Source organism: Hoplias malabaricus, chromosome 18 (genome assembly GCF_029633855.1).
Source record: "Hoplias malabaricus isolate fHopMal1 chromosome 18, fHopMal1.hap1, whole genome shotgun sequence".
Taxonomy (NCBI): Eukaryota; Metazoa; Chordata; class Actinopteri; order Characiformes; family Erythrinidae; genus Hoplias; species Hoplias malabaricus.
This window is the reverse complement of record NC_089817.1, coordinates 31,090,595-31,104,130: the sequence shown is the minus strand read 5'-3', so window position 1 is coordinate 31,104,130 and position 13,536 is coordinate 31,090,595. Positions and strand designations below refer to the sequence as shown.

At 40.2% G+C, this 13,536-nt stretch overlaps 2 protein-coding genes across 2 annotated transcripts; both read right to left on the bottom strand.

Annotated features, from left to right (window-relative positions):
* Positions 1-442: 442 nt before the first annotated feature.
* On the bottom strand, positions 443-1,459 carry LOC136674429 (trace amine-associated receptor 13c-like). Its single transcript, XM_066650436.1, has one exon. It carries the CDS (start codon positions 1,457-1,459, stop codon positions 443-445), a length of 1,017 nt encoding a protein of 338 aa, XP_066506533.1.
* Positions 1,460-9,727: 8,268 nt separating this feature from the next.
* Positions 9,728-10,753, bottom strand: LOC136674428 (trace amine-associated receptor 13c-like). Its single transcript, XM_066650435.1, has one exon. The coding sequence runs from the start codon at positions 10,751-10,753 to the stop codon at positions 9,728-9,730; it is 1,026 nt and encodes a 341-aa protein (XP_066506532.1).
* Positions 10,754-13,536: the final 2,783 nt, after the last annotated feature.

Sequence of the window (13,536 nt, the reverse complement as noted above, 5' to 3'; positions counted from 1 at the left end):
TATAAGTACAAACAATAACTGAATCTGCAAATGATCACACCCAGCAACAAAATACATTAACAAACTTAAGTTGAGTATATATAATTAAATCTGGTGCATGATGTAGCAACTGTAGGTTCCAGCCAACCTGTGATATGTTTAAGGAGTCTGAATATTATGGAGTTTATATGCAAATCTTGTTAAGTATGATCACATAATTCGACAACAAAATAGCACCTCACAAAAATGAAATGACAGTTTGAACACATATGTTCCTCATGTGACAGGGAAGTAAATTGAGCTGAAATTGCTCTTTTGTCATTCAGTTATAAATGATATTCAGTGTAAGTGCATACATATCTACACGGTTGTATGTGGTTGGAAAATCTATAGAATCTATAGGATAGTAAAATTAATTTTTCAGTAAGTTTGTCCACAGTATGGTCAGATATTCCAATTTAAATTAATGATGTTCTGGGAACAGATTAAACCTTGAAGATGATGATTCAAATATTCTACAACTTACAATGTATTTAACTGACACCCTGAACCATGCATAGAAAATGGCATAAATCAGTGGGTTCACAGAGGAGTTCATATAATTCAGCCATCCAAAAATAGTCCATATAACAGATACAGAAGTGACACTTTCAGCTGTCAGAGAACTTATAAAAACTGGTACCCAGCAAGCGAGGTAAACAAAAATCACAATTCCTAATTTCTTGGCTGCTTTTGTTTCAGACGATTTCGAAACTTTGTCTCTTTGACTATTTGAGACACCACTGGTCACAGCTCTGACAGCTTTAGCTTGATTTCTTGCAATTTTAAAAATGATGGAGTATAATATCAGTATAAGAGAGCAAGGAGTTATGAAAAAAAATACCAGGTCAATTATGACCCAGGTGTATTTTATGACCAAGACACACTCTCCATAGCATCTTATCTGAGATTGATGGAAATGGTCATTAAAGTACAGGTAGATGATGACATAAAATAGACTGAAAGACCAACCTAGGATTATAAACACAGACATTTTACACACTGAGATTCTGGTGGAATAGAGTAGAGGATCACTGACAGCAATGTACCGATCTACTGCAATTAAAATCAAGCTGAAGAGAGATGCAGACAGTGAGAGGAAATTGATTATTGGAGAAATATAGCATCCCACTTTTCCAAGGTACCAACAGGAGTCCATCAGTTGCATTATATTCACAGGCATTACAACCAGTCCCACGAAAAGATCAGCCACAGCCAGAGAGAGGATGAGCAGGTTGGTTGGACTGTGGAGCTGCTTGAAGTGAGAGATGGAGATGATCACCAGCAGGTTCAGAAACACAGTGCACACAGATACACATGAAAGAAGAATGAAAATAAATATATAAGCAGGGCCTGTTCGGACCTCTTTTCTGCAAGACGAGTTGTTTTCAGGAAAGCAGTACTGAACTGTGATGTTTTCCTCATGTGCCATGATGTTCATATTTCAACATTCATGCACTGATCCATTTCCACTGCTTTTTATGGATTTGAACCATAAAAGGGTTTGAACCCTCCCATTCACAGGATTGGTTATATTTTTCTCCAATTACTACTCCTTAAGTAATACATCAATGTTATTCCTGAATCATCATTCACAAATTTAACGGCAAAATCTGACAACAGCTATTTTGTGTTATATTCTTTCATTCTCTGTCATGCTCAATGTTGAATGACCCAGACTCTTTGGAAATGGTGACTGAGCCAAAGACTCATTAGAACATTGGACACCAAGCTAGATGGGCTCTTTTCAATTCACAATTTTTCTGTCAGACCTAGTGATCACAATCCTGAACTTTCCAAAATCACTGAAGTGCAGCTCATCATCAAGCCCACTTGCTTTGATGCTCCTCAGGGTATATAGACAAAAACAATCACCCCAGCATCAGAAGGTGACCCCAGACACAGTGACAAGCAGCTGAACATGTTACTTATTGCAGAGGTCTCTCAAGACAAAGCTCATCACTTTAAAAAGTAAATCCACAGTAACTGATGTCTGAGTCTGCATGCAAAAATACTGTATAGATATTTCTGAGTTGCTGTTCTGTGGTTTGCCCAGTCCCTTAATACTAAACCCTCTGCCCATTCTTTAGTGACATTTTATGTGCTTATCTGTGGATTCAGTAACTGGCTTCCCAGGGTAGTATACAGTGAATTTTCTGTAACAACTCAATAAAGGTCATTTTTCAACATGTTTATTAACATGCTTTGGCTTTCAGAAGACATCATGTAAGACAAATCATTTGTTTAAATGTCGGTGCAAGTTCCTGGAATGAGAGGGTATTAAGTTTACAGTTTCGTTTCTGGGAATTATAAACATAGAAATTGAATCATCAATAATCAGCAATTCAGTCAGTAACTGTGCAGTTTCAAACCACACATTAAGGCTGACAATATAAAGCATCAAATGCTGACTCTTCTATTGTGTTTCACAGACAGATAACTTGCCTAAGCCAAAATATACATGCATATATATAATCCTGAATAAATTTAGGTCATGTTCAACAAAAGGGTCATTAAAGTTAACATTAAATGGAAAACTGAGCATATTTTACTTATTTAACATGGAATAATTCCAAGTAAATTGACTTGTTTGGGTAAAAGTAAAATGGCTCATGCATGATTTTGTCTGTACAGATTTAACTGTATGGTGAAAAGCCTGGTTTAAAAAAAAACATTCCACTGATTTTATGGAACTCATTCATTCATTCATTCATTCATTATCAGTAACCACTTATCCAGTTCAGGTTCATGATGGGTTCAGAGCCTACCTGGAATAATTGGGCGCAAGACAGGAATATACCCTGGAGGGGGTGCCATTCCTTCACAGGGCAACACACACACACACACACACACATTCACTCACACACTCACACCTACCGACACTTTTGAGTCGCCAATCCACCTAACAATGTGTGTTTTTGGACCGTGGGATAAAACCCACTCAGACACGGAGAGAACACACCAAACTCCTCACAGACAGTCACCCAGAACTGGACTTGAAACCACAACCTCCAGGCCTCTGGAGCTGTGTGACTGCAACACTACCTGCTGCCCCACCGTGCCACCCAATTTATGGAACTGATTCTTTCTAACTGTTTGTTTTGAAAAATCAGACATCTGTATCTGTCAGATGTAATGGTTGACTGAATCCTATTTCATTTTCATTGAGGTTCTTGAATAAGTTCAGCTAGAACTACCTTGGATATAATGTTAAATTTGACACTATCCTACCCTCTTCAAAACCTAAATAATTGAGCCCCTGAGCACATAGCCATGTTAATTTAGGAAGAGAGTTATCAGATATTGGTAGTGAACAGCAAGTTTCACATTTCCTAACCATGCTTCTGATCTTATGGTCGAGGAGGTGTTGAGTGGTCAAATGGTTCATGAGTGTTTATACCACAAACTAGTTCAGTATTCTCACTGATAGTCACTGATAACCGTAGGTTCCTACTGTTAAGTCATAAGTCCTTATATAACATATCAAAGTCATTGTACATGGAAAAAAATCTAGAAATTTAGGTTACAATTTTTGAGGAAGCATACATTCTATCATGAAACAACATGCTGGAGAGTATTTTATTTCATCTTGACGTTCAGACATCTATATGGCTGGTGACAGGAGCACTGCTATAGACCTTCCCCTAAAGAATTTACCATATTGTCCACAGAATAGGCCTCAACCCTCTGCCCCTACAAGGACAGCTGTAATGCTGTAAATGCTTTTTCTGAAGGTATACATTAAGAAAACCATCATATATAAGAATTAAGTAGAGGCTTCGTACAAAAGCTGCACCACCAGTTCAATAATGACTTTTTTATGAAGTGGTGATAAAAGTCAAGTGACAATAATAGGACATTGGAAATTTCACTTTGGTTGTGTATTTAAACAGTATAGTCATATTATATCAGTATTATTAACAAAAATAAAATAATTTCTTAGTTAACTGCAAATCACACAGAGCATGAAAAAACAACAATATTAACTTTTTAAAACCATGAATAAATGTTATTATGTCAGGTGTATAATGTGTGTCTTCGATTGTTGTATTCCAGCTAATTTTTGTTATGCTCAAACATATACATTTTTATAGCAGAGAAAGATTTCTATATTCTGTGTGAGAAAAAATATTTTTACAGTCATTTATGTATGTTGTTGGAAAGTATAAAGAACAAGCAAATGCTATTTTTTCAATGTGCAAAATGTGGAAAATGACTATGAATTGCTGAACAATTTTTACTCTGATTCATTCTTGAAGATGAGGGTTCTTGTCACGCCCTCGTCCTGTCATGTCTGTTTTCCCCGATCATGTGCTCATTCTCAGCACATGGCTCTCTGTTTGTTGTCGTTCTAGTCCCGCCTTTGTTCCGCCTCCTCGTCTGTCATTTGTTAACCTGCCTCCCTCGTTGTCTGTCCAGGTGTATCTTGTCTGTGTGTTGTATTTAAGTCCCCTTCCTGCACTTCCTGTTTGTTGGTCATTCGTTCTTTGTATCATGTCTAGTCAGTCGTGTTCTCAAGTCTGTCTGTCTCTGCAAGTTCGTCCGTTATTGTTTTCCACGTCATCGTTTCATTTCCTCTGTCGTTTCGTTCTTTAGTCTGTCTGTTCCGTTTGCCCTGTTTAGCTCCCCGTGTCCCGTTTAGCCTGCTTGGCTCCCCGTTTCTTGTCTTTTTGTTAGTCTATTTGTTTTGTTATTATTTGTAAATTAAAGTTTATCTGTGCTTTAGTGTGCGTCCGCCCTCAGTCAGTCCGCCCCGTGAGCCTGACAGAATGACCAACCTATATATGGACGCAGCTGGCATGAAGAGTCTGTATGACAGGGCTGTGGAGTGGAATAACCGACTCCAGCTTAGGCCCGGCTCGGTTCCGTATCCCCTACCGGAAAAGTCAACTCGTGAATCGAGTGATTGCACGTCCGCGAGTCCTGACAGAATGAACGATGATCATTTTGCGAGGTGTGCTGTTCGCCGGACTCCATTCCGTACAGGCCCCAAAGATCCTGTGGGGGAGGTTAAGAAAGCGGCCTCGGAATGGAGTCGCCGGGAAATTTTTTTGGGGGGTTAAGGGTAGCCAACCCCCAACCTCAGGACAACGGAGGTGGGGCTAACAGGGGCGCACCTCTGAGGGATCTGATGGGTGCGCCCGTCAAACCCCCTAAACCCTCTACAGCTCCAGCACGTGCCCGGCGAGCGGCACGGGCCCCTGCCTCCGTGGACGTCGTCGCAGGGCCCCCTGCCTCCGTGGACGTCGTCGCAGGGCCCCCTGCCTCCGTGGACGTCGTCGCAGGGCCCCCTGCCTCCGTGGACGTCGTCGCAGGGCCCCCTGCCTCCGTGGACGTCGTCGCAGGGCCCCTTGATTCTGTGGACGTCGTCGCAGGGCCCCCTGCCTCCGTGGACGTCGTTGCAGGGCCCCTTGATTCTGTGGACGTCGTCGCAGGGCCCCCTGCCTCCGTGGACGTCGACGCAGGGCCCCCTGCCTCCGTGGACAACGTCGCAGGGCCCCCTGCCTCCGTGGACGACGTCGCAGGGCCCCCTGCCTCCGTGGACGACGTCGCAGGGCCCCCTGCCTCCGTGGATGTCGTCGCAGGGCCCCTTGCTTCCACGGACATCGTCGCAGGGCCCCCTGCCTCTGTGGACGTCGTCGCAGGGCCCCCTGCCTCTGTGGACGTCGTCGCAGGGCCCCCTGTCTCCATGAGGGCAGTGCCCGCTGCTCGTGTCTCCGTGATGGCAGCACCCGGCGCCTCCAGCCACTCCTGTACCCGTGAAAGCGGTGCCTCCAGCCGCTCCTGTCCCCATGAAAGCGGCACCTCCAGCCGCTCCTGTCCCCGTGAAGGCGGCTCCCTCAGCCGCTCCTGTCCCAGTGACTGTGGCCCCGGCCGCCTCTGCTCCTGTGACTATGGCTTCGGCCGTTTCGGGACCCGTGACTGTGGCCCCGGCCGCTAATGGTCGTGTCCGTGGGACGTGGGATCCCCAGAACTGTGCCTAGGCTGGTTCCTCAGACTTCCCCTCAGACATTTGCCAGTCCTGGGCACTCCCATGATATATTTTTCCCCTGTCTGTCCCTGTCCTGGTCCCTGTCTCTGTCCTCGTCCCAGTACCTATGTCTGCCTTTGTTTCTGTCCCAGTCCCGGTCACTGTGTTTGTGTCTGTCCCTGTAAATGTTCTGGTCCCTGTTCTCCTGCCAAGTCATGTCCAGTCCCCTGTTAATCCAGTCCAGTCCCCGTTGCAGTCTAGTGTCATGTCACCTGTCCTGTCTTCTGTCCATTCCCAGCACGCAGCCTTTGTCCAGTCACATACCCCTGTTCAGTCTAATGTTTCTGTTCCTATCCTGTCCAGTGTCTTGTCCCCTGTCTTGTCACCAGTCTCTGCTCCCGTCCATTCCCAGCACCCAGTCCTGTCACCTTTCCTGCCTCCGGTCCAGTCCCCCTTTCAACCCTCTGTCCTGTCTCAAATCCTGTCACCTGTCCCGTCTTCTGTCCAGTCCCTGTTCCCATCCAGTGTCATGTCCAATGTGCAACCCCAGTCTCCTGTCAAACTTTGTTTCCACTCCCGTCCTGTCTAGTCTTTTGCAGTCCCATTTGCCCTGTTTAGCTCCCCGTGTCCAGTTTAGCCTGCTTGGCTCCCCGTTTCTTGTCTCTTTGTTTTGTTATTATTTGTAAATTAAAGTTTATCTGTGCTTTAGCGTGTGCGTCCGCCCCGTGATCCTGACAATTCTCCAGCTCACAATATACTTAGCTGACTCCCTGAACCATGAATAGAAAATGGCATAAATCAGTGGGTTCACAGAGGAGTTCATATATACCGACCAGCCAAATATAGTCCATACAACAGACACAGAAATGACACTTTCAACCAAAAAAGAACTTATGAAAAATGGTATCCAAGCAAAATATACAGAAATCACTATTCCCAGTGTTTTTGCTGCTTTGGTTTCAGATGAATTTTAGACCTTGTCTCTTTGGTTCTTTGAGACACCATTAGTCACGGCCCTGACAACTTTTGCCTGATGTCTTGCATTTTTAAAAATTATAGAATATGAAATTATTATAATAGAACAAGGGGTTATAAAAACAACGACCAGGTCAGTGATGATCCAGGAGTATTTTATGAACAAGATACACTCTCCATAGCATCTTGTATGAGATTGAAGGAAATGGTCATTAAATTACAAGTAGATGATATTATACAACAGACTGCTAGACCAGCCCATAATTATAATCACAGACATTTTACACACTGTGACTCTGGTGGAATAAAATAGAGGATCACTCACAGCAATGTATTGATCAACTGCAATTAAAACTAAGCTGAAGAGAGATGCTAACATGGAGAGGAAAATGATTTTTGGAGAAAAATAGCACCAGACTATTCCAAGGTGCCAACAAGTGTCAACAAGTTCCATTATTTTCACAGGCATTAGAAATAGCCCCACGAGAAGATCAGCCACAGCCAGAGGGAGGATGATCAGGTTGGTTGGAGTGTGAAGCTGCTTGAAGTGAGAGATGGAGATGATCACCAGCAAGTTCAGAAACACAGTGCACACAGATATACATGAGAGAAGAATGAACAAAAAAATATAAGCAGGGCCTGTTCGGACCTCCTTTCTACAAGATGAATTGTTGTCAGGAAAGCAATACTGAACTGTGATGTTTTGCTGATGCAATATGATGTTCATATGGTTATTTTTTCAAACATCATACACTCAAGCATAACCACTGCCTTTTATGGATTAATTTTAACCCTCCCATTAACACATCATTGGATGTTTTTCTTCAGTCACCATCGCTGAATATAACATCACTGATAATTCAGAATTGTCATTCCTAGAAGTAATAACAGTATATCTGACACCAGTTGTTTGTTTTTACATTCATTTATTGTCTGTCATTCAGTTCACTGTTTAATGACCCAAAAAAAAGTCACAACTAACACAAAGGTTCATTTGAACAAGGGGCACCAAGCAAGGTGGGCTTTTCAGTTCACCATTTCTGTCAAAGGTGAGAAGGCTGAAAACCTGAACCACCCATCATCAAATTAAAAAACATTATAAAGCCTGCTTGTTTATTCGCTCTATTTGGGAGACAGACCAATAAATCTCTCCAGCAGCAGCAGATGGTCACAGGCACAGTGATAAGCAGCCAATCATTTTTTACATCCCAGAGTTTTCTCAAAACAAGCTCATTACTCTGCCACACAAAGTCAAAGCTACCACTCACCCAGCAGCAACCAGAATTTTGCATATTTTATTTTAATAACTACTGGTGGCCATTCTTCAAAAAGGCCAGCATGAACTGCCTCGGACACAAATTTAAAATTGTTCACTATCCCACCCTCTTCAAAATGTAAAGATTGGACACCTTGAGCACATCGCTACACAGCAAATTCTCCAGTGTTAAATCAACACTATTAGTGTTAACTTAACACCGAGAGTGGTAAATTATTACACTAACAGTGTTAATTTAACACTAATAGTGTTGATTTGACACTGGTGAATTTGCTGTGTACTTTTTTTTAGGAAAGGAGACTATAATTATTTGTAGTAAACAACAAAATACACATGGCATTTCCTGACCATGTTTTTCATTTTATGATCAAGAATGTGTCAAGTTGTTGAATGGTTCATTATTTTTTGACAGCAATCTAGTTCAGTATTTTCCCTGATAGGTCAGGGTGATGTTATATTATTTCAAACATATTAGCTTTCCATAAATGTTGTTTCTCACTGATGTAATCAAACGTCATATGTCATTAAACAGGGAGAAACAAATCTTGACATTTTGGTTAAAAATTGTGTAAAAGTAGGGGCGATCTATTTTAAGTTATATTAACACAACTGACACAATAGAAACTGTCTCATTTATATTTGTTTTTTAGGCGACAATAAGACTGGTGATTGGAGCAAAGCTATAGAGCTTCTCTTTAAGGACTCCCAATATATTCACAAGAGAACAGTATAGGCCTCAAAACTCAGCTCCAACAACGACAGCTATAATTCTGTAATTGCTTTTGGTGGGCCCCCTCCAGGGTGTATTCCCGCCTTGTGCCCAATGATTCCAGGTAGGCTCTGGACCCACCGCGACCCTGAATTGGATAAGGGTTACAGATAATGAATGAATGAATGAATGATGCTTTTGGTGGAGAGATACATGAAGACTGCCATCATATTTTAAAATGTTATTGAAGCTTAAGACAAATGCTGTGTCACTAATTCCCATTTTAATATGTTTGAATAAAAGCCAAATAGCAAAAGTAGAGAAACTTTGAAAATGTCAGTTTGGCTGTGTAATTCAACAGCAAACATAGTAACAGAAATAATTAAATATTAAAATAATAATTATTAAGTGTTATTCAAATGATCGCACCTAGCAAGAAAAGACAAAATTATTAACTCTTCATAAAAATGAACATATGTCAGATACATTGTGTTTTTCCTCAGTATTTGTTGTACAAATAAGTTTGGTTATAATCGATGATTTTAAAAAAAAGTATGACATTTTATACCAGAATACGTATATTGGCATCTCTTATTTTTAAATACACTAATCTGAATTTTTTTTTTCCGCTGGTCTCATTACTCACTCCTAATTCCTATAATCTGTGTGAGTAAATGTGTTTTTAAAGTCATGTGGGTTGGGCTAAAATTCTAAAAAAAAAAACCCAATAATTTGCCAGTATGTTGTCAAAGCATGTAAAGAGCCAAAAGGACTAAAGTTAGAAATGTTCAGGAAATAGATTCATTTCTGAAGACGAGGATTCAAATATTCTACAACCTACAATATACTTAACTGACTCCCTGAACCATGAATAGAAAATGGCATAAATCAGTGGGTTCACAGAGGAGTTCATGTACAACAGCCAGCCAAATATAGTCCATACAACAGACACAGAAGTGACACGTTCTACGGACAGAGAACTTATGAAAAATGGTATCCAGCAAGCGAAATAAACAAAAATCACTATTCCCAGTGTCTTTGCTGCTTTGGTTTCAGAAAATTTTGAAATGTTCTCTCCTTGATTCTTTGAGACACCATTATTCACAGCTCTGATGGCTTTGGCTTGATAGTGTGCAATTTTAAAAATAATAGAATATAGAATTATTATAAAAGAGCATGGGGTTACAAAAACAATGACCAGGTCAATGATGACCCAGGAGTGTTTTATATATAAGACACACTCTCCATAGCATCTTGTCTGAGATTGAAGGAAATAGTCATTAAAGTACACATAGATTATATTATACAACAGACTGCTAGACCAGCCCATAATTATGATCAAAGACATTTTACACACTGTGACTCTGGAGGAATAAAGCAGAGGATCACTCACAGCAATGTATCGATCTACTGCAATAATAATCATGCTGCAGAGAGATGCTGACAATGAGAACAAGTTCATTATCTGAGAAATAAAGCACCAAACTATTCCAAGGTACCAACAAGTGTCAACAAGTTCCATAGTTTTCACAGGCATTAGAAACAGCCCCACGAGAAGATCAGCCACAGCCAGAGAAAGGATGATCAGGTTGGTTGGAGTGTGGAGCTGCTTGAAGTGAGAGATGGAGATGATCACCAGCAGATTCAGAATCACAGTGCACACAGATACACATGAAAGAATAATGAACAGAAATATATAAGCAGGGCCTGTTCGGACCTCCTTTCTGCACGATGAGTTGTTGTCAGGAAAGCAGTACAGGACTGTAATGTTTTCCTGATGCAACATGATAATCTTATAGGACATTTTTCAAAAGACATACACTTAAGCATAATCATTGCTTTTTATTGAATTAATTTGAACCCTCCCACTCACACAGGATTGGGCACATTTCATCCAGTCACAATCACTCAAGTCATTAAACTCTCTACTAAATGATCTATATCCTTTGGAAGGTACAACTAAAATGAAGGCCCATTTCATACTCTGACCCATCCATCACCAAAATAAAATCAACCATTAAGCCCATCTACTTCATCGCTCAAGTTTTTTGGGAGACCAAAGAAAGTTCCCCAGCAGCAGCAAGAGGCCCAAGACACAACCAGAGAATTCACCCGAGAGTTTTCTCAAGGTACCCTCAACACTTGGACACACAAAGCCATAGTAAACACTCATTATTATTATTATTATTATTATTATTTACATTAATACTCTTTTTTATTCCAAAAGGACTTTGCACCTGTTTTTACTCTCCCACAGCATCATTAATCAATTTCTGCTACCTCTTACCTCTTAATAACTATCTACAGTATATGATTACATTTTATTGCTGTCTTGTAATTTTTACTCTCCAATGTTAAACAGAGGTGTATGGGTTCTGCATTATTAGACTTGCTTCCTCTCAAAATAGTTCCTCTTGTACTTAAGAAGTTCTTCCTTTACTGTTGCCCTTGGCTTGCTCATTGGAGTCTTGAACCCAGATAAAGCTGCTTTATGGCAATGTTCTGTTGTTATATATATAGGGGTGTATTCCTGCCAGGGTGTATTCCTGCCTTGCGCCCAATGATTCCAGGTAGGCTCTGGACCCACCGCGACCCTGAATTGGATAAGTGGTTACAGATAATGTTTAATTGATGGATTGATATTGGTTACCATTTAATGTTTTATTAGATTCTTGAATAAGTCCAGCATGAATGGCCTCAGATATAATCTTAAATTTGACACTATCAAAACCTCTTTAAAGTGTAAATATTGGAGCCTCATATTGAGGACATAGACATGGTATTTAAATAAGAGAGTTGATGTAACACATCATAAGTTTTTAAACATGTAGAAATGTTCTATTTTTTTTCTATTTTAATAGAAAGTGTCTCATTTCACATTCAGGCAACTATATGACTGGTGACTGGAGCAATGCTATAGAGCTTTTCCATAAGGCTTTGCCATATTATTCACAAGAGAACAGTTCAGGCCTCAACACTCAGTCCCTACAAGGAGAGTTGTAATACGGTAAATGCTTTTGGTGGAGGCATACTTGAAAACCACCATAATATTTTACATTATATTTGATGATTCATAGGAATGATAAGTAACTATATGATCCCATATAGTTCTAAGAAAAATCAAATGACAGCAATATACTACAAACATTGAAAATATCAATTGGGTTGGGAAATTAAACCAATAGTATAGTCACATTAACCTTTTATATAATAATTATTATTAATTATGTTCTCTTCATTTTAACTGGGAAATTCGCTGGCTTAAAATTTCTTTCCACTGGTCTCATTATTCACTTTCAATGTTTATATTCCGTGTGAGTAAATGTATTTTTACAGTCAAGTATGTTATTGGATAGTCTAAAAAACAAACAAAATGACTGGAAAAAATATCTGGAATTTGTTCAATAACAAGAAAGTATCAAACTTAAAAAAAAAAAGTTAGAAACATTCAGGAAATAAATTAATCCTAGAAGATGAGGATACAAATATTCTTCAGCTTAAAATACACTTAACTGACTCCCTGAACCATGAATAGAAAATGGCATATATCAGTGGGTTCACAGAGGAGTTCATATACAACAGCCAGCCAACCACAGTCCATACAACAGAAGTGACACTTTCAACTGACAGAGAACGTAATAAAAATTGGTATCCAACAAGCGAGGTAAACAAAAATCACAATTCCCAGTGTTTTTGCTGCTTTGGTTTCAGCTGAATTTGAGACTTTGTCTCTTTGGTTCTTTGAGACACCATTAGTCACAGCCCCGACAGCTTTGGCTTGGTGGTTTACAATTTTAAAATAATGGAATATAAAATTATTATAACAGAACAAGGGGTTATACAAACAACGACCAGGTCAGTGATGACCCAGGAGTATTCTATGAACAAGACACTCTCTCCATAACATTTAGTCTGAAATTGAAGGAAATGGTCATTAAAGTACAAGTACATGATATTATACAACAGACTGCTAGACCAGCCCATAATTATAATCACAGACATTTTACACACTGTGACTCTGGTGGAATAAAGTAGAGGATCACTCACAGCAATGTATCAATCTACCGCAATTAAAGCTAAGCTGAAGATAGATGCTGACAATGAAAGGAAATTGATTAATGGTGATATAGCACCACAATTTTCCAAGGTACCAACAAGTGTCAGCAAGTTCCGTTATTTTCACAGGCATTAGAACCAGTCCCACGAGAAGATCAGCCACAGCCAGAGAGAGGATGAGCAGGTTGGTTGGAGTGTGGAGCTGCTTGAAGTGAGAGATGGAGATGATCAGCAGCAGGTTCATAAACCCAGTGCACACAGATAAACATGAGAGAAAAATTAACAGAAATATATAAGCAGGGCCTGTTCGGACCTCCTTTTTGCAAGATGAGTTGTTGTCAGGAAGGCAGTACTGGACTGTGATGTTTTCCTGATGCAACATGATAATCTTATAGGACATTTTTCAGAAGGTGTCTACCCAAGCATAATAGCTGCCTTTTTTATGGAGTACTTTGAACCCTCACATTCACACAGGATTGGTATTTTTTTTCCTCCTGTCACCATGACTTAAGTAATAAGCCCAAAATATTC